General features: G+C 39.3%; 2 protein-coding genes across 3 annotated transcripts in view; one reads left to right on the forward strand and one right to left on the reverse strand.

Moving 5' to 3' along the window:
• The window catches only part of LOC311093846 (adhesion G protein-coupled receptor L1-like), a 98466-nt gene that overhangs the window by 21686 nt on the left and 56070 nt on the right, over positions 1-20710 (reverse strand). Inside the window, exon 2 of the mRNA XM_084131451.1 lies at positions 1250-1415. Within this exon, the coding sequence (XP_083987577.1) occupies positions 1250-1319 (70 nt within the window). The 5' untranslated portion in view covers positions 1320-1415. The remainder of the gene's footprint in view (positions 1-1249; positions 1416-20710) is intronic.
• On the forward strand, positions 7629-19583 carry LOC311095919 (uncharacterized protein). Of its 2 annotated transcripts, XM_084134808.1 has the most exons (11): positions 7629-9959; positions 11659-11743; positions 12569-12760; positions 12871-12939; positions 13119-13220; positions 14682-14807; positions 16831-16863; positions 17005-18089; positions 18332-18475; positions 18668-18876; positions 19152-19583. In XM_084134808.1, the coding sequence occupies exons 3-8, from the start codon at positions 12641-12643 to the stop codon at positions 17194-17196; spliced, it is 642 nt and encodes a 213-aa protein (XP_083990934.1). In that variant the 5' UTR covers positions 7629-9959; positions 11659-11743; positions 12569-12640; the 3' UTR covers positions 17197-18089; positions 18332-18475; positions 18668-18876; positions 19152-19583. The 2 variants fall into 2 exon arrangements, with proteins under 2 accessions (XP_083990934.1, XP_083990933.1); XM_084134807.1 differs by having other exon boundaries at positions 18668-19583.

Here is a 20710-nt window from a genome sequence, read left to right on the forward strand (position 1 = left end):
CACTCAATTGATTATTAATGCATTATTAATCCAAAGCCAGGTCACAGAGACAGCTGGAGGCACTCATGCACACACACACACGTACAACACATTGATGAAGCGGCTCCGTGCTCGGGGCCAAAACGTGTCCAATGGAACACTGAGTACATCACATCAATTCACAGCAGCAGAACCAGGCAAATTAAACACAGGAAATACAGCGGCCACCAAATACACCTGGACAAGCAAACGCTGCACGCTGCACGCTTCCCTGCTCTCTAGGCCTGGCACGGGCCCCGCAGAGCGGCAGATGGTGTGGTGGTGTCGGAGTGGAAGGGCACTAGCTGGACAGACCCCTGCTACATCCCCCGTCCACAGACCTCAGGCCATTCGCATCCACACCAGCTTTACTGCCACATGGGTCCCTCCATCCACCACACATACGGTTAATTCACACGCATCCACACTGGCCCATTTATAGAGGCAGATGAGACCAGTATATGCCAGTATAACTTCAAATGGCACTTCTAACTTAAAGGTAACCATTTGTAGTCAGTAAATTTATTGTTTTAATAAATGGTTAATTGGTAAAAGAAAATTGGTAAAAAATAAATAAAATAATGTGGTTCAAAAGTTATTAGTGCGAAAGATTCGATTCAGATTTTGATTCAATATCGATTCGTCTGGATATATGTCAGGTACAGTGCATGTCATTTTTTTCACAATATACTTGTAAGTTGGTTAATTCAGTATACCATTAAAGGTTAAATTTAACAACAAAGTACAAATTTGATTGCTATTTATTTTTAGATATACTAATCAAAACTAAGCGGAAGAATTTGAAAGCTCAGACTTATCAAACCTAACAAAGCATTAGGCTTAATGGGATTATTAAAAGGTATGCTATAAATAATGTTAGGTGAAGTGCTTGTTTTGCATCAGCAAAAAATAGCAAATACTAAAAGGTTTATTTTGGAATTTAAGATTCAATATCGCAGCTGCCTGTAAATTCAATAAACACAGCCAATTTTTTAAAGAATCTTTACCTCAATACTAACATATCTGGCTTAATGGCAAAGACAATAGTAGACCTATCGACGACCCCCTTGAGTACTGAGTTTACCTCAATTGTAACAGAAAATGTATGCATTGTACTTGTCTGGTCTTATGTAAATGCACCATGCCTGAAACTACAATAGAAATTCCAGCAAAAACAACAACAAATTCAGCGGCTCGTTGTGCAATGATCTGAAGTAGGTAGAGTACCAACCCTGTGCAGAGGGGCTGATGTTGCTCAGGGCGATGGTGCACGTGAAGAGGATCCAGAGAGAGAGAGCCATGCTGTGGACGGAGCGAAGGGTGGTGGGGGGAGTGCGGTCAGCGGGCGCTTGAATGTGGGGCACTCCTTCCCTCACGCCCTCTCGCTGATGGAGAACCTGGTGAGAAGAGAACCAGAGAGACAAATGAGAAAGAGAGATCAATACTAATAGCAGGACCTAAATTCTTACTGTCGGCCTTTCCCTTCTGTGGCTCAATAAAAAATAAAAAAACCAAACAGTAGTGGCCTGTAATTCTGTTCATTCTGTCAAAGCGAGATGCCTACTGTTGCTCCGACCGGATCCAAGTTTTCTGGCTCTGCACGGCCCATTTCATGTCGCACTTATTCAACATAATTGAGTGGAGCTCTTGTTGCACACTTAGTGGCGGTCAGTTGGAGTTAGACGTGCTAGAGCTGAAGGGCGGCCATTTTGTTCTGTGCTAAGATGTCAAAATGTGTTTCCTTGTGTCGTTGTTTGCCAATAATTCATAAGTAACCAGGTAAGCGAAAGCAAAACATTCTGTTTGAATATAAATTCGTAAGAATTGTCCAGACTGAGGCTAGAAAAATGCAAGCAATACAATACTAGCTCGATTTCACGTGTTGTTACATTCTAAAATGTGTCCAAATGCAATTCATCAACAGGTGTTAGATTAACCCGTCAATTTACTCTTTTAGGTCGACGTTTGTCGTGGTGGAGCAGTCGCTTGAAAAGAATCTGGGTAAAACAGAAAAACAGTAGGTTTTTCTCATGGGCATCAGTTTGGTTTGAAATGTGCTGGGGACAGAGACGCATTCGAAAGTGCATTTCAGAAGTGCTGGGTACAATGACGCATTCATTTATTTTTTCTCTTTCGCGCAGGTCATGTTTTGAAAGACGATGTCCTGTAGCTTACTAATGTAAATAAATAAAAATGTATACAAAAATGTGATGATGTCCGACTCGTTTTATGAAGAAGAAAGCCTTCATTTTTCAAAAAGCATTAGACATATGACCCAATATTCTGCTTCATAAAGTGCCATGTTGACAATATGACGTGGTTTAATGTACCTAAACAATGATTACCAAATTTCTCTCTCATATTGCTCCTCATAACCACTGAAAACGGTCAAAAGATCAAACCAAAAGTCAAATTATTATGGACGTAATCTGACATTAAGCGTTTCTGCTTCATTAGAGCCTATTGTAAGGAAAAATCAATTATCAATTATCCCCAAATTTCTCTCTCATATTGCTCTTCATAACCAGTGAAAACTGTCAAAAAGTCTAACCCAAAGTCCAATTATTATGGACGTTAAGTTAAAAGTGGTGGGTACAAAATGACTCATGGCGAAATCTGGTGGGTACGCATACCCACCATCCCCACCAAAATCGACGCCTATGGTTTTTCTGTAATTCTGTCAAGATGAGATGCCCACTGTTGCTCCAACACACATACATGTTTTCTGGTTCTGTTTTCTGTTTTTATATCACTCTTAGTCAAAATAACTGAGAGGAGCTCTAGGTGTAAACTTGGCGGCAGTCAGGTGGAGTTAGATGACTAGAGCTGAATGGCGGCCATTTTGTTCTTGAACTAACATGGCAACAGCTGTACCCTGTCCAACACAACTATCCTGTGGTGCTGTTTGCCAATCATTTAGTAGTAACAAACAAACCAAAACATATGCTGCTAAATGAACTCAAATTATTTTTTTCAAATTGAAGCCAGAAACATCCGTTGTTGCCCATTTTATATCACACTTAGAAGTGCAAACTTGGTGGCGGTCAGGTGGAGTTAGATGGCTAGAGCTGAAGGGTGGCCATTTTGTTCTGTGCTAACATGTCACCATCTCCTCCCTGGTGTTGTTGTTCACCAATAATTCAGTAGTAACCAAATAAACAAAAGCGAAACATATGATGTTCTGTGAATTCAAATGAATTGTTTGGACTGAGGCCCAAAAACATACTCTAAGCGATTACGTGAAAACAAACTCTTCTAACAAGGAAAGATCAATTTTACATGTTGCTACATTCAAAAATATGTCAAAACCCAGTTTTCTCATCCAGGTAAACTGTAAATATAGTTATTCTGCCAGATGCCCACTGTTGCTCCGACCTGATCCATGTTTTCTGGCTCCACACAGCCTATTTCACATCACACTTAGTCAAAATAATTGAGAGGAGCTCTCAGCGCACACTTGACATCGGTCAGGTACAGTTAGACGGCTAGAGCTGAATGGCGGCCATTTTGTTCTGCAATAACATGGCAACAGCTGTTCCCTGGCAAACACTTCAGTTCCAGTCATTCCAGAGCTTGATTGGACGTGACGTGCTACATATGCATGGATGTGAACGTACGGCCCTCCGCAGGACATGCACCATGCAAACACCAAGAGTGGCCATTCTGTGCACGTTTAGACGAGAGAGAAATGCAAAGGTATAAAGAGGCTCAGGAAGTGAGAGAGAGAGAGAGAGAAAGAAAGAGAGAGAGAGAGAGAGAGAGAGAGAGAGAGAGAGAGAGAGAGAGAGAGAGAGGGCAGTCTTCGAGTCAGTACTGCCAGAGGGCTCACACATCTCATTTGCCTAATGAAATAAATCAGTCTGGAAGTTTCTTTCATTTGTTCTTGGAGGCTGCTCTTCCTTCAGGGCTGAAAGGAAAAAAACGACAGAAATGCATTGAATTATTAGAGCTAATGCTGCCCCTGCTGTGCGTTCAGAAAGAACAGACAGACCGTACTGCGTGTTTATTGGGAGGAGAACCTGTGTGTGTGTGTGTGTGTGTGTGTGTGTGTGTGTGTGTGTGCGTTTACTTATATCACTTTTGGGTACATTCACCAGAATACACACCGGTAAACTGAGGACCACCCAAAAAATTGAGGACATTTTGTATGTCCTCATTTGTTTGACTATACAGTGGCATTCAGCATGCTCTAAAATGGTGTCCAGGCTTAAAATCTCACTTGTCCCAAAAAATCACTTTTAAGTGATTTGTGTACCTGAAGTGTGTATGCCCCCCCACTAAAGTGTGTATAACACAGCGCCCTCTAGGAGTACTGCACTTCCGGAAAAGATACACACTTCGGGGATTCTGACCAATCAGAGCGCAGGAAGCTACTACGAGAGCGGGAATTCATGATCTGACCAATCAGACGCCAATACGTCATCAACAAACATGGCGGAGGCAAAAAAAATCATGATTAATGAATGAATTGACAGAAAATTATAGATAAATTCCCAATAATTAGTATTTAAATAAAAATAGACTAATTTGCCCTGAGCTGGAGCTCTCGCGATTTATATGAGCATGTTTCTAAACTTTAATCCTCGCAGTTTTGCGCTCGCATCAGAGTCTGCTCTGTGTGTGTGTGAAGATCGCGCTGCTGCCCCGCACCCTATACAGAGACTATACGTTACAGCACGTACAGTAACTTACATAGGAGTTTGTTAATCATATAGGAACGAGTTTGAAGCGGGGAAGGGACAGGCACATTACGTCATGTGAATTTAAAAAGTACATATTTCCTTCCAAAAGCGGATCGAGGGACAATTGTTTAAATCTGTCAATATGTGTGATGATTTATTCATCTGAGTTTGTTCAATAAAAATACACAAGCCACAAAAAGATGTGAAAACATGCAAAAATCGCTTGCTTTTATGAGTGATTTTATTTGTTTTAAGTGTTTTCTCCTACTTTGCGCTCTGCCGTTCCCTGTCATATTATGAGCGATTTCCCTGAGCGGCCGCCGCCCCTCCCCCACCCACCGAGCTGGAGTCCGTTACCACAGCAACACATTCACTTACAGCAAACATTCTTATTATATTATATTATATTATATTATATTATATTATATTATATTATATTATATTATATTATATTATATAGAGGAGATCAGTTACAGCAAACATTCTCTTTATATTATATTATATTATATAGAGGAGAGCAGTTACTGCAAACATTCTCTTTATATTATATTATATTATATTATATTATATTATATTATATTATATTATATTATATTTATTGTATTATATAGAGGAGAGCAGTTACAGCAAACATTCTCTTTACATTATATTATATTATATTATATTATATTATATTATATTATATTATATTATATTATATTATATAGAGGAGAGCAGTTACTGCAAACATTCTCTTTATATTATATTATATTATATTATATTGTATTATATAGAGGAGATCAGTTACTGCAAACATTCTCTTTATATTATATTATATTATATTATATAGAGGAGAGCAGTTACTGCAAACATTCTCATATTATATTATATTATATTATATTATATTATATTATATTATATAGAGGAGAGCAGTTACTGCAAACATTCTCATATTATATTATATTATATTATATTATATTATATTATATTATATTATATTATATTATATTATATTATATTATATAGAGGAGAGCAGTTACTGCAAACATTCTCATATTATATTATATTATATTATATTATATTATATTATATTATATTATATTATATTATATTATATAGAGGAGAGCAGTTACTGCAAACATTCTCATATTATATTATATTATATTATATTATATTATATTATATTATATTATATTATATTATATTATATAGAGGAGAGCAATTACTGCAAACATTCTCTTTATATTAACGTATATTATATTATATTATATAGAGGAGATCAGCTACAGCAAACATTCTCTTTATATTGTATTATATTATATTATATTATTATATTATATAGAGGAGATCAGTTACTGCAAACATTCTCTTTATATTATATTATATAAAGGAGAGCAGTTACAGCAACAATTCTAATGATACTATATTATTATATTAATTATATTACAGTTTTTCTCAGTTGCTTTGGTGCATTTCTCAGATCACAACTAAAATTCTTACTTGTTCAATCTCCACATTATCTACTTGTGCACCTCATAAAAGCAATTTCTCATTCTTTTGAACAAATTGCAGTACATTCATGCAGTTGATTATGTGCAAATGTATGCTGTTTCTTACATTATTAATTGCTTATGTCATGTTTATAAAAATGTATTATACTGGTTCTCTGTTGAATAGTCTTACCCCACAAAACATATAGGCATTAGTTCCATAAGTCATTAAATGCAGAATTGGTTGAACTAGTTGTCATAAACTGTCAAACATATTTTCTATACAATTCTATTAGACTTTTTTTGTCCTGAATTGTTGAATTGCAGAGGTGAGTTCTGAATTTCACTAATGAAGGGGAATGTAAAGCATTAGATCAATCAATGATCAACCAGTTCTCTATAATAGCTCAGAGTGCATCTCATGAAGCTTCATCTGGGATGCATACAGAGCACAACACGTTACACACTCTGAGAGAGGAAGAACAACAGGGTGAACAGCCGAGAAGAAGAAGAGGAGCAAGGATGTGTGGTGGAAGGGTAAGGAGGTAAAACAGAGGAACAGGCTAAGATTGTGTGTTTCAGAAGAAATAAGTGCCATTATTGTAGATCATGTTCTCATTCATGACCTTATGGCCGAGGCTGGATGAAGGGTGCAGCCGAATGTTGGGAGAACAACCGTGTGTCTTCAATCATTCAAGCGTTTGTAGACAGAACAGGTGTGTAATCAGACAGTGTTCACTCTACTGCACTGTACTGTTCACCATAAACTGTAGACTTACTGTAATGCTATAGGCTATTACAGAAGTCTACTTGCATTATACATTATACAGTAAATATACTTGATAGAGACACGTACATACAGTATATGTGTGATAGTCTTGTTTTTTATATCACAGTGCCACTGTACTGTAATCTTTTGTCAGACCAACAGTAAAAGTGCATATGTGAATCCTGTCCAGTCTCCTCTAGAGTAATGCGTATATGTGTGCTGTTTAAATTTATATGTCATTCAGATACAGTGCAGTATTTTGTATTTTCAATCATTGTCATCAAAATCGTAGCCATAGTTTACATCTGAAACTAAGCATTTTGACATTCTTGTTTGTGAACAATGACACAAGGATATGTTCTTTGATATTGTACTAAGGATTTTGAGCAAGTTACAGGAGTTTGATGGTAGGCTAATCTATTGTGTTCTGCTGTTTGTACGAAATGCACTTAGGTACTGGTGTGCAAATCTTAAGGATGATTCAATAAATGTACTAAAGTGACTGATAATAACTGTTAATAGAGCAGTTACAGCAAACATTATGTAACTGCTGTCTCTCTCTCTCTCTCTCTCTCTATATATATATAGAGAGTCTCTCTCTCTCTCTCTCTCTCTCTCTCTATATATATATATAGAGAGAGAGAGAGAGAGAGAGAGAGAGAGAGAAAGAGAGAGAGAGAGAGAGAGAGATAGAGACAGCAGTTACATATAGTCATAATACAAAAGAAAAAAAGTGTTTAAAAGAATCATGAATCAAGCTGACACGTTTAAATGTTTGTTTACAGATGTATTTTGTTCTTACTTTGATTTTAAAAGCCATTGGATCTACACTAACCCTAACCCTAACCCTAACCCTAACCCTAGCTCTGTCTCTGCCTGTCAGACTGACTGAGATCTGCTCATACTGTGATCAGCCGCCCTTCCCCCACAGCACTGACTCTGATCGCGCGCGCGCCCTTCCCCCACAGCACTGAGACTGATCGCGTGCGCGCCCTTCACCCACAGCACTGAGACTGATCGCGTGCGCGCCCTTCCCCCACAGCACTGAGACTGACTGCAGAGTGAAAGAGATGAGATGAATGAACTAACAGACTGACCAGTGACAGAGAGATAGGTAATCAGCAGTGCTGCTCAAAAGATGACAATCTGTTGTGGCTATGCGTTTTTAAAGCACTTTTACATTGTCTAACAGCTTCTCCGCCCTTTAATGTAAATACCATTCATTTATTAAATACATAAAAAGATAATGCTGTTAAATTACACGTTAAAGTTTAATTTTGAGCCTCGAAATAATCCACACTCCTTCCCCCTTCTTAACTCAAATAAATTCTGAAGTAGTTGTGGGACACTGATGAAATGACAACAACACAGACAAGTGCAGAACTGGAGATATACCAGCTCATATCAGCCCTGCTGTATATTTGCAGACATCAATTTACTATTTTGATTAATGATATTAGTAGAAAATAATATGCCTGTTCAAGAGATCTAGGTTGCTCATTTAGGCATTTTTTGCTCTTTTAAACCTGTGTTTGTACGCACATGCGCAGTGGTTCCTAGTTCGAGGCGGGTGGATTCGTTTAAAAGTGATCATGTGCTCTGTCCACTAGAAAAGACCGGAAAAGACACTCTGGAAAGACTCACTTCACCACAGGTTTTTTTGTTTTGTTTTTTTTTAGTTTGAAGAAAGAGTACTGTGATTAAAACTGTGGAAAAAAAGATTCTTGCCATCAGATAATGTTCTATTAGGTTAAATAAATGTAGTCACAATTTCAACGTGAAATCCAAATACGTAATTACGTCATTTACGCAAGTCTGCGACCGTGGATGTGTTTTCCCGGGAAATGCAGACACGTGACAATGGGACGCGAAACAGACGACGACAACCCCCACCACGCACGCATTAAAGGCTAAAGGTGAGATCTAGACTTGTCCTCAAAATGCATGATAACTAAATACATTGTGAAATATGAAAGTTAGTAAGATGTGTTTATTTTAGTTGTTTAATTATTTTTTCCTTAGGGTTTTATTTACTTCTCGACTGTATTTGAGTTTGCTTCTAATATGATGATTTGCTGCAATAAAGAAAAAGTTTATTGCCAACTTGTAGGCAATGGCCAGTAAATAGAATTTTGTTATTTTTTATATAATAGTACTTTAGATTCTGCAAATTAATCTAAACAACTGAGTCAGTGATAGTCTACTAGCCTATATCATTGTTTTTTTTTTTAATCAAAAGTGTTGTCAACTATCAACAGTAATTTGTATAAATAATGAAATAATGAATTCCATTTTTTTATATCATTATTATTTGATAATTTTTATTTTATATAATATTTTTTATTACATTATATGCCTGTTCTTATTATTATTTATCTTTATAGAGCTTTTTTGCCCAATGCCAGTACATAGACACTTTATAGTATTTTTATTGTGTGTGTCAAATCCAAAGCAGACCAAAAGCACATTAAAAATAGCCCCTATGAATCTAGCTGGTTACTGACTGAAAATCTCCCATACGCTCTTAAATCAAATATGAATATACAGTAGATTGATGTCAATTGTGGTCACAAGGCACACAAGAACTAATGGTTTTTGGCATCATTGACATTGCCTTTTTTATCTAAATGCCTGTTGTTGACTGGTCACATGTGCTGTCATTGAATAGAGCTCTGTTGATATAATATAAAGATATACTTTAGTGTTTAACAGAAAAAAACACAACACAGGTTTGGAACAACATGAGGTTCAATTGAAACAACAATTAATATAATTGTATGTTAATTATGTATGTTTTTGGGTGAACAATTCCAGTAAGATCAACAAGATTTTTTTAAATATGCTTATTTATTTCATTCACCTTATATTTATTTTATTTATTTTTTTCAGTCATTTCAAGAAAGAAATTCAGCATGCTGGGAAATAAAAGGCGTAAAAAACCTCTGCAGGACGCTGAGCATCACATTACCTGTGAAACCGACAAGCCTGGGCTTCGAGAGCAGTTCATCAGCAAATATAAAGGCAAGTATAAATTACTAAGCAGTTTAGTAATAACGTTAATCTACAAAACTGAGAATTTAATGTGAGGTGAGTCATATGGTTGTTAGGCCAACTAATATCCATGTTTCACAAGTTAAACAAAACCAGTTACATTTTTGCATTTCTGGTTCCATCAACCCAAAGTCAATGTTTATTTGCACATTCTGAACCCAGTTATGCATAATAAGCCGACAGTGCATGTGGTCATGTAAACGCAGACTAAGGTCACCATAAACAGCATAAGCATAAACCAATCGACACAGATAGATTTTTGCCCCTTATTTGCAGATTTGCCCGGCATGTAAACACATTAACCTCTGTGTTCTGTGGCTTATTGAAGGGAGCATGTGTGATGTGTGACAGGAAAGTGTCCTTATTTTGGATTAAAGCACATCCAGACAGAGCGAGTGTTTTCTTGACCCAAGAACCTCTTAAAAGTATTCTCATCTCGTTCAGAAGTGGTACAGTAAAAATCCTGCACCCGATACTGCATGAGAGGAGAATATGAGTCTGGAAGTTTTCCTCTGAAATTCTGGAATACTCTTGGGCTTTATTTAACATCACAACTGACATGACATATGAAATACACAGTCAGATAAACGAATGGTTAGGTTTTGACGTCATTAACCTGATTTACTTATAAAGTAGTGGTTTACGTGGTTATTGGTTTGCATGTAAACCTGGATAATGGATTATTTCAAGAAGGTGATTTTATTTTGTTATCAGCGTATCGGTGTGCATGTAAACATGATCAATGGGTTTTGGTTAAATTCCTGAAATAAGATCCATGGTTAGCACAAGATCAAGATATTTTCACGCTTTACTCCACAACATAAAATAGTAATACTCTCTTGTGTGTTTTTTTTAAAAGCCTTTACTTGTCTGGTAAAAGGCAGTTGTTAACAAGTGTCTAAATGGGAGACGGGTTGTCTGGGACATTAAACGTCATCAGCTGAACAGATTAACTCATCTAGTCACTTTCACAGCCTCGTTGTGTTTATAATCGCACTCTTGCAAACTATTCTAGGTAGATGTAGGGATGGGGATGTATACATCACACAATCAGTCAAACATGCATTATAATAATGCAGAAACATTATAAATATTACACAGGGAGATGGATTTTAAAGCTTTAGAGTTCCTGGAGGCACATTTATCAACAAAAAAAAAAAAAAACTCTATACTTTTATCTAAACTATAGAAGCCACATAAAACATCCATATACCACAAAGAAAAACTACCTGAAAGAGATGCAAATAATAAACAAACAGAATTGTCTTTTAAAATAATGCAACACAGTTGTTGAAGCTTCATCGTAAGGAAGTTGAAGTTGGTCAACCGTGGTGTAGTTTATAGATTAACTTTAGCTTATTTTCTGCAAATCCCAGTGGGTTTTTGTGGAGGAAACCAGGGGATGTTCAACTACTACCGGGTTGGCCTGCAAAAATAGGTTTGTGTAAGAAAATGTATGTAATTTTAACTGTATAATTTTAAGACTTAAAAGTATAATGTAAAGTATAAAAAGCAAATCATGCTTTGAGATTAGCCTGACTTTTGACTATTTTCCTTAAGTAATTTCCCTTTCACATCGTATAATGTACGTCATATGGTAGAGAACTTTTAGTAATAAAATAATAGTTGACATTAAAGAAACTGCAGCTAATGTATTTCTCCTCTTTAGAGCTTTCTTCCGACCGAACTGAACACTACACTGAAGCTGAGAACACGTTCCTGTTTGATTTTCAGTGGCATGGCAAAAATTGGTGGTGAGTACAGAACTGGTGGATTGATGTAGTAAGGATGCTAAAATATCTGGAACTGTAAAATACTTAGGATGTGTTCATACCTGGAGTTCTGTTCGCTTGGTTCGTTTGGTCCGGGTCCGCTTAGTGTTCAGATTGGCATTTCTATTGTCAAACCTGTTATGCTTGACCAGTCTGTCCTTTTTAGGGTCACATCTTCCTGTTTTTGGTTCGTTTACATGTCTCTGGGTCCATGTTACATTCTTTTTTCATTCGAACCGCACCAGAGTTCGTTTGGAAGCCAACTGAGACCTATTTATTCAGCATCTGGATCCTCTTGTTTGGTGGCACCAGGTTTCAGATGGCAGTGTTCACACTTATTCAAATTAACCACACTAACAGTCTAAACAAACATGCCAGGTGTGAACACACCCTAATAATTAAAATTCAACATGAACTGACATTAAGAGTACTGAGTGCAGTTTCCTTGAGTCATCTAAATTGGCTTTCCCTGTATTCCCTAAAGAGAACAAAATGATTAATTTTAGATGCCTTTATCTGAGAGCTGAGAGGATGTTGCAGTGCGCCATTTAATCTCATATATCATATAGATCAGTGGTTCTCAGACCCTCCTCTCTGCAGATTCTGTATGTCTCCTTCACCTGACACACTCAGTTGAGTTCATAGAGCTGTGTTCTGATGATGAACTCCTCATCTGAATCAGGTGGATTAAAACACCAGACATACAGCATATGCAGAGTGGTGGGTTCCCAGGACTGGGGTTCAGAACCACTTATAATAACTGTACATGTCTAGCTAGTACTGAGTGGTCATTTTATGTCTTTATAGCATGGATGCATCTAAAGAAGACTCGTCCTTGGGAAGACTTATGTAAATGATGAAACCAGAAATACTTGCAAAATGAGAACCGTTGAAGTGAGCAGAAAACCTCACCTGTGTCTCTTTGCTGTACGAGACATTCTACCAGGGGAGGAAATCACTTACAATTATGGCGACTCAGATTGGCCATGGCGAGTCAAGGTACTATCAAGAAAATGCTAAAGAGATTAATCAGTAATTCTCACAAATCTCATAATCTTAACTCTCATTCTGATTAGTTACCATGTGATTGTGGTCTCATATTTCTCAAGCCTTTGAATAAAGCATCAGCAGAATCCACTGATAAAAAGCCAGCCAGCAGTTTGGGTCTGCAGAAATCGGTAAGTCCACTTTAAAACATCTGTATCATTATATTATTGACTCTTTCAGCGTAGAGTTGTGTGTGAAAGAAATGATAGATAACGTGTAGGACAGCTAGAGGAATGAACATGAACAAGTTTTTCTGTCCTTTACAAATATTCTGATTTTGATATTCACTGGTTTCTTTTCTGACATCCAGCCCCATTGTTCAGCTTCTGTTTCTTCTCCTGAATTGGACAAGGTGAACAGCAATGGTCCATATAAGCAGTCAGGCAAAGCAATAACATCAATGAATAAAACGGTAACCATCTCATACATGCAGCAACTATCTACTGATGTTTACTGCCAGCTAGTTGAAAGTGCAGTGAGTGATTTCTGAGAAACACTATTGATATTTGAAATCGACACCCAAACAGACACACCCCTCCCTTCATTGCTCGGCCCCCAAAATAATGAACACGCAACACAGGCAACCACTAACAGCTGGCGCTCAGGTGTTCAACTCGAAAAGATCTTTATCGCTGGCAAACCATAGGATGCTTTTTAAAGGTTTGGTTTTAGTTGATTGTAGGTGCATATCCACTTCATCCAGCACACGTGTGTAATAGTAGTGGGAAGTTCGGATCATTTTACTGACTCAGATCTTTAAATCTCGTTCATCAAAATGAACAAATCTTTTTTCAAGTTATTTCGTTCATTTCAGCAGAATGTATTTAAAATGTTACATGTTAGCCAAATTCCCCAAACACATCAAATGTTGATCGCATTTAGAATAAGAAAAAAATTGCAATGCAAGAAAAAGGCCATATTATGAGAAACAGTTAATTTATTTATTTGGGTCTTCAGGCTATGCATTCTGTTAGTTTACCTCACCTCCCGATCTAAGCCGTTCGATCATCCCGTGATCCTCATAAACTGAGCTTTGCAGTCTGTAGTACCAGATACAGTATTGATTAGTTCACGTTTCGAGTCTATCGACTTTGGGTTCAAGTCATTCGTGCATCACGTGACAGCCCCATATAGGCTGAGCTATGCAGTCGCTACCGGATACAGAATTGATTAGTTCATCTTTTGAGTTTTCGTGGACTTGATAGGTGAACTAATCATTTATCTTTCCGGTACTGACAGCATAGCCTCTGTGGGACTGACCGGAAGAACGAAAGACTTGGACCCGAAGTCTCGAGAGATGAACTAATCATTTCTGTTTCCAGTACAGAACCCATGGGATGTTGGGCATGTGCGGTCAGCGCAAAATGAACGAATCACTCTCTGAGACAACTCGGTAGTCCCGAGTCATATTAAAGATTCGTTCATGACGACCCGTCACTAGTGTATAAACGCTTCAAATGATACAAAATTGTATTGCCATTAGAAATGTACTTATGTACCCACACTTATGTAAAATGTACCCACAATTAAAACAAACAAACTAAAAATGACTTGGATGGTATGGAGTAAATGTAGCGCCTTACTACCAACCTCTGCTAGTTAAGTATAGTTATTGGTTCAGAGTTTAAATGTCTGACTCTGAACCAATGTAACTATTAATGTGACTATTGTCACAATTTGTATGTAAAGTTTGTATAAATGTTTGTTTAGAGTTTTTATTTTATTAATGATCTTTGCTTTGAAATGTGCAAAACATTTTTTGTTCACTCCTACAGTGTGTTTGTTCTTGTCTGAAATGGGTGCCACAGTTTTCAATATTGCTAATGTACATTTTATTCTTGTTTAAGCTAAATACCTCTTTATATATCTGCAGAAGCGGTTTCAATCAAGATTGGCAAAATTAAGACAACATCATGAAGATTGCTATGAACGTTTTAACAGAGCAGAAATTGAAAAGGAACACAAGATTGCTAAACAGCAATCACAAAAAGTTTGTTTGGTGAGTAATATGTGAACATAATCACACTATTCTGTGATCAACGCCTCAGTCAATTAACGGTTAATTATTTTATTATTCATTTATTTTATTAATTAACAGTTTGCTTAGTCCTTTTGCTTTTAGACCTTATATTTTTATTCAAATTATATTTCAAGCTGTCACAGTCATCCTCAGTCGCATCCACATCTGATGCACCCTCTTCATCGGCACCCTGTGCTTTGTCCACCTCTATAATGGCCTCATCAACCTCATGCTCTCCTGCCCTGTCCTCATCACCGTCACCAGCTCCTGCGCCACCCATGCCACCTTCATCCTCGCCTGGGCAGCCTTCATCATCATCATCTTCGCCTGGGCAGCCTTCATCATCCTCGCCTGGGCAGCCTTCATCATCCTCATCCTCGCCTGGGCAGCCTTCATCATCCTCATCCTCGCCTGGGCAGCCTTCATCATCCTCATCCTCGCCTGGGCAGCCTTCATCATCCTCATCCTCGCCTGGGCAGCCTTCATCAGCTTCGCCTGGGCAGCCTTCATCATCCTCGCCTGGGCAGCCTTCATCATCTTCGCCTGGGCAGCCTTCATCATCCTCGCCTGGGCAGCCTTCATCATCTTTGCCTGGGCAGCCTTCATCATCCTCGCCTAGTAGGCAGCCTTCATCATCCTCATCCTCGCCTGGGCAGCCTTCATCATCCTCATCCTCGCCTAGGCAGCCTTCATCATCCTCGCCTGGGCAGCCTTCATCATCCTCATCCTCGCCTAGGCAGCCTTCATCTTCATCATCCTCATCCTCGCCTGGGCAGCCTTCATCATCCTCATCCTCGCCTGGGCAGCCTTCATCATCATCATCCTCGCCTGGGCAGCCTTCATCATCCTCATCCTCGCCTGGGCAGCCTTCATCATCATCATCCTCGTCTGGGCAGCCTTCATCATCATCATCATCCTCGCCTGGGCAGCCTTCATCATCCTCGCCTGGGCAGCCTTCGTCATCCTCGCCTGGGCAGCCTTCATCATCCTCGCCTGGGCAGCCTTCATCATCCTCATCCTCGCCTAGGCAGCCTTCATCATCCTCGCCTGGGCAGCCTTCATCATCCTCATCCTCGCCTAGGCAGCCTTCATCTTCATCATCCTCATCCTCGCCTAGGCAGCCTTCATCATCCTCATCCTCGCCTGGGCAGCCTTCATCATCCTCGCCTGGGCAGCCTTCATCATCCTCATCCTCGCCTAGGCAGCCTTCATCATCCTCGCCTGGGCAGCCTTCATCTTCATCATCCTCGCCTAGGCAGCCTTCCTCTTCATCATCCTCATCCTCGCCTGGGCAGCCTTCATCATCCTCGCCTGGGCAGGCTTCATCTTCATCATCCTCGCGTGGGCAGCCTTCATCTTCATCATCCTCATCTTTGCCTAGGCAGCCTTCATCATCCTCATCCTCGCCTAGGCAGCCTTCATCATCCTCGCCTGGGCAGCCTTCATCTTCATCATCCTCATCCTCGCCTGGGCAGCCTTCATCTTCATCATCCTCGCCTGGGCAGCCTTCCTCTTCATCATCCTCATCCTCGCCTGGGCAGCCTTCATCATCCTCGCCTGGGCAGGCTTCATCTTCATCATTCTTGCCTGAGCAGCCTTCATCTTCATCATCCTCATCCTCGCCTGGGCAGCCTTCCTCTTCATCATCCTCATCCTCGCCTGGGCAGCCTTCATCTTCATCATCCTCGCCTGGGCAGCCTTCATCTTCATCATCCTCGCCTGGGCAGCCTTCATCTTCATCATCCTCGCCTGGGCAGCCTTCATTGCCTTCCTATGCGCAGCCTTCATCATCATCATCATCATCTTCTCTTGCTCCACCCTTATCTTCACTCTTATCTGTGATTCAAAATCGCAGATGTCTGAGACACTCTCATTAAGGGAGGTGGGTAGATTAATTTGCTTAATTATTGGGATGGTCTGGCTGTATTGCACTTGTAGAACTAACAATAGATTATATGAAATTATATATTATTTATATTTGTTTGTATTTCTCCTCTTCCAGATATCCTCTTTAAGGCCATCAAGAAAAAGACAGGTATGTGACTTGCCATGTGATACTTTATATGCTCAATTTTTTTGGCATAATTATGACTTTGCTTGCCAGTATCCACAATGCGATGAAACATAATGTTACAGGAACCACTGCCTTGAGTAAGTGTTATATTCTCTCATTCAGTATTCAGGAAGTACCGTCTGTGACACAGACTACAGCGATGTCACAGACTACAGCGATGTTGACCAAACATACCAAAAATCAGCTCAGATGAATCGGATGGTAGTTCTTCTGGACATGACATGGTCAAAAATGGCCAGACACCTTGAGTTTGTCCATCGCAGAGGGAACACTGCAGCTGGCAAAAATGAGTAAAGTCCTAATGGCCATGGAGAAAGGAACACTGTCTGACTACAAAGGAAAGATGCATCTGTCAGTATGAACTACACGCGAAACTTCATCATAGTTCATAAAGGACACTATTTTCTTGAAACCTTTGCTCACTTCTAAGCCGACTGGTGTGTTTAGAGCACACAGAGGTCGAACTCTTTTCCTGCCCTGGGCATCATCATCTTTAGGTTTCAGAGGACAGTTTTTGATATGTTTCCAAAGGCTACGCTTGTTATAAGGCCCTTGGCAGTAAATGCAGTGAATAAATTCTTTGGCTCTTTGTCTATTTTTTGAACGGTAGTAGGCAATCATCTCCCCATGTCCTTGTCTCACCACATCTGTGTTGTGGGCAAAGTTGCCCCTTTTTCAAAGGAGGTTCAACTGTACTCGTCTTTCTTTGGAATGTTTTGGAAATGCTATTGCCTTTACAACCCCCACTTCGTTGCGATGGACAAATTCAAGGTGTCTTGCCATTTTTGAATATGGCTTAGAGCAATTAAGGCAATACTGCTTCTTGTACGCCTTGCGGAGTTCCGTCTTTGGTGATGGCATTGACTGAATAAAAGTCTTATCACCAGACAAGGTGTTTGTCTCTTTAGATTGGCATTTCATCTTTTTTGGTGATGGTACAGTCATAAATTGATCAGATGAACTACCTGCCTCGTTGGGAGATGTTGGATGTATCAAAGCACTTTTGACAATGTCATGTCCAGAAGAACTACCATCCGATTCATCTGAGCTGATTTTTGGTATGTTTGGTCACATCAGACCCCATCCTGTTGAACAAGTGCTCTCCCAGCTGCTAATGGCCATGGAGAAAGGAACACTGTCTGACTACAAAGGAAAGAAACTTGATGACATTGAAATTGACCCAAATGGTACGAGTATACTTGGACTGTCTGTGTGTATCTGTTCTTTACATATTTGCAAAACAATGTATATGTTACCGGCAAAGTGTGTAATCCGGAATTCTATAGAATGCCCTAGGTAATGTAGGTAGGTAACTTAGGTAACCATCAGGCATTCTATACAATAACGGGATTTCACACTTTGCCGGTAACATATATAATCATGTCACAGATGGTAAGTATAAGCAATAAAGTGTAAATTTTTTTGTCAGTGAATTATTTAGAGCAACTTGAGGCCCAAGGTGATTCCATGTCAAGTGATGAGGAGGATTACAGTGACCTATCTCAGAAAACAGCACCAGCAGAGACTGATCAACTTGTTCAATCTGATCAATCTGTTTCATGGGAGGATCAAGGTAAGAAAAATCTCTAAACTACACAAACAACAATAATCAAATAAACATGAATCAGCTCCATGCAGCAATATCCAGCCAAATGAAAAAAATATACACATTAGGACACATTAGTCTTGATTTGGTCTTTACTCACCAATTTAGTTGTAATGAGAATGTGTAATGAGTATTTACTTGTTTTTAACTATTTCATAGGTTCTTCAAACGCTCCAAAAAAGAAATGGGAGGACAGTGAGGTAAAAGCAGTAGAGAGACACATGATGAAGTTCATCAAGACATACAAAGTTCCTGGTAAGCAAGACTGTGAAAGATGCATTCACGCAGAGCCAGAAGCTTTGAAGCAGCGAACATGGACTGGTGTGAAAAATTATGTGCGGAACAGGATCACGACTCTTAAAGAAAAGGTGGTTTGTAGGGTGGCACAAACACTTTAACACTTTGCACATTATGCTCTTTTTGTAAGAAATGGAGCTAAATTAAAAGAAATGAGGATATAGGTGTAGAAATATTTTGAGGATGGAATGAAACAGAATATAAAGTGCAAAGTTAGAGTATAAGAAGGCTAATGAAGAAGTAGAGGATATTAAGATAGTCAATTTTCATTATTCAGTTTTCTTTGTTCAGTTGCAATGAAGTTGGATGGAATGTCATGTTAAACTTTTTGATATTTCTGTCATAGAGGGAGGAGAGAATGTTAAGAGGATAAAAAGGGAAGAGTGAATAGGTGTGTTGGACATGGGCCGTGGCTGGATGTAACCGATCGGTGAGAGTTGCAGTGTGCAGGCGGGAGGAGCTGAAAACAGACACGTGAGTCGGACACTTTCTGCTTCCCGTAGTGACGCAGAGCCAGAAGCTTTGAAGCAGCGAACATGGACTGGTGTGAGAAATTATGTGCGGAACAGGATCACGACTCTTAAAGAAAGGGTGGTTTGTAGGGAGGCACAAACACTTTAACACTTTGCACATTATACTCTTTTTGTAAGAAATGGAGCTAAATTAAAAGAAATAAGGATAAAGGTATAGAAATTAAAATTGAGAGACGCTCACGCTGTGTTTGCATACTTTACCACAGCTGAAGTGAAATAAATGCATTATTTGCCAAATACACAGATATTTCAGAGACATTTTCATGCAATACATGTACTGCTTAATACAGCATCTGTTTGTACAAGAATAAAGTTCAACATAAGCCTAAATACCGATGAAGTGGGGTCTACATTGTATCAGTTTTATTTGGATAAACATGACAATATAACAGCGTGACTACATGAAAGGGGATTTCACTGTTATAAAAACAGATTTGTGAGCATTAGTGGAACTAAAGGTGTGAGAATTAACTCTTAATCATTGTGTTGCAGTGGATTCGGCCAATCGTGGATCAGTTGTGTCGTCATCAGAGCTCATGAGTCGCTCTGGAGAAGCTGCGCTGGCTGAGTCCTCCTGCTCTCCAATCGCTCTCGCCGTACTCTGATACCATACGTCACAGTCACGGGGCTTCGCTGTCTGAAGTCGGACACAAGTTCTAACCGGCATGCACTGCTCAAGTCAGCTGCTGATCGGTCTGCGCAGCGCTGCATGAAGTCCAACAAGCCTAATGCTCTCCTCCCTCTTTACATCCCTTTACATTCTCCTCCCTCTTTACATCCCTTTACATTCTCTCCTCCCTCTTTTCATCCCCTTTACATTTTCTCCTCCCTCTTTACGTCCCCTTTACATTCTCCTCCCTCTTTACATCCCTTTACATTCTCTCCTCCCTCTTTACGTCCCCTTTACATTTTCTCCTCCCTCTTTACGTCCCCTTTACATTCTCTCCTCCCTCTTAACATCCCCTTTACATTCTCTCCTCCCTCTTTACGTCCCCTTTACATTCTCTCCTCCCTCTTTACGTCCCCTTTACATTCTCTCCTCCCTCTTTACATCCCCTTTAAATTCTCTCCTCTCTCTTAACATCCCCTTTACATTCTCTCCTCCCTCTTTACATCCCCTTTACATTCTCTCCTCCCCTTTTACATTATCTCCTCCCCTTTACATCCTCTTTACATTCTCCCCTCCCTCTTTACATTCTCTCCTCCCTCTTTACATTCCCCTTTACATTTTCTCCTCCCTCTTTACGTCCCCTTTACATTCTCTCCTCCCTCTTTACGTCCCCTTTACATTCTCTCCTCCCTCTTTACATCCCCTTTATATTCTCTCCTCCCTCTTTATGTCCCCTTTATATTCTCTCCTCCCTCTTTACGT

This window comes from Abramis brama, assembly GCF_963993115.1.
Source record: "Abramis brama genome assembly, chromosome: 1".
NCBI classification, from domain to species: Eukaryota; Metazoa; Chordata; class Actinopteri; order Cypriniformes; family Leuciscidae; genus Abramis; species Abramis brama.

Bases quoted from the DNA above. Each gene is read 5' to 3' on its own strand.
- LOC311095919 (XM_084134807.1), top strand. From the start codon at position 12,641: ATGAGAACCGTTGAAGTGAGCAGAAAACCTCACCTGTGTCTCTTTGCT. The intron at 13,221-14,681 runs GTAACCATCTCA...ATATATCTGCAG, and splicing joins TAACATCAATGAATAAAACG to AAGCGGTTTCAATCAAGATT. The intron at 16,864-17,004 runs GTATGTGACTTG...TCTCTCATTCAG, and splicing joins GGCCATCAAGAAAAAGACAG to TATTCAGGAAGTACCGTCTG.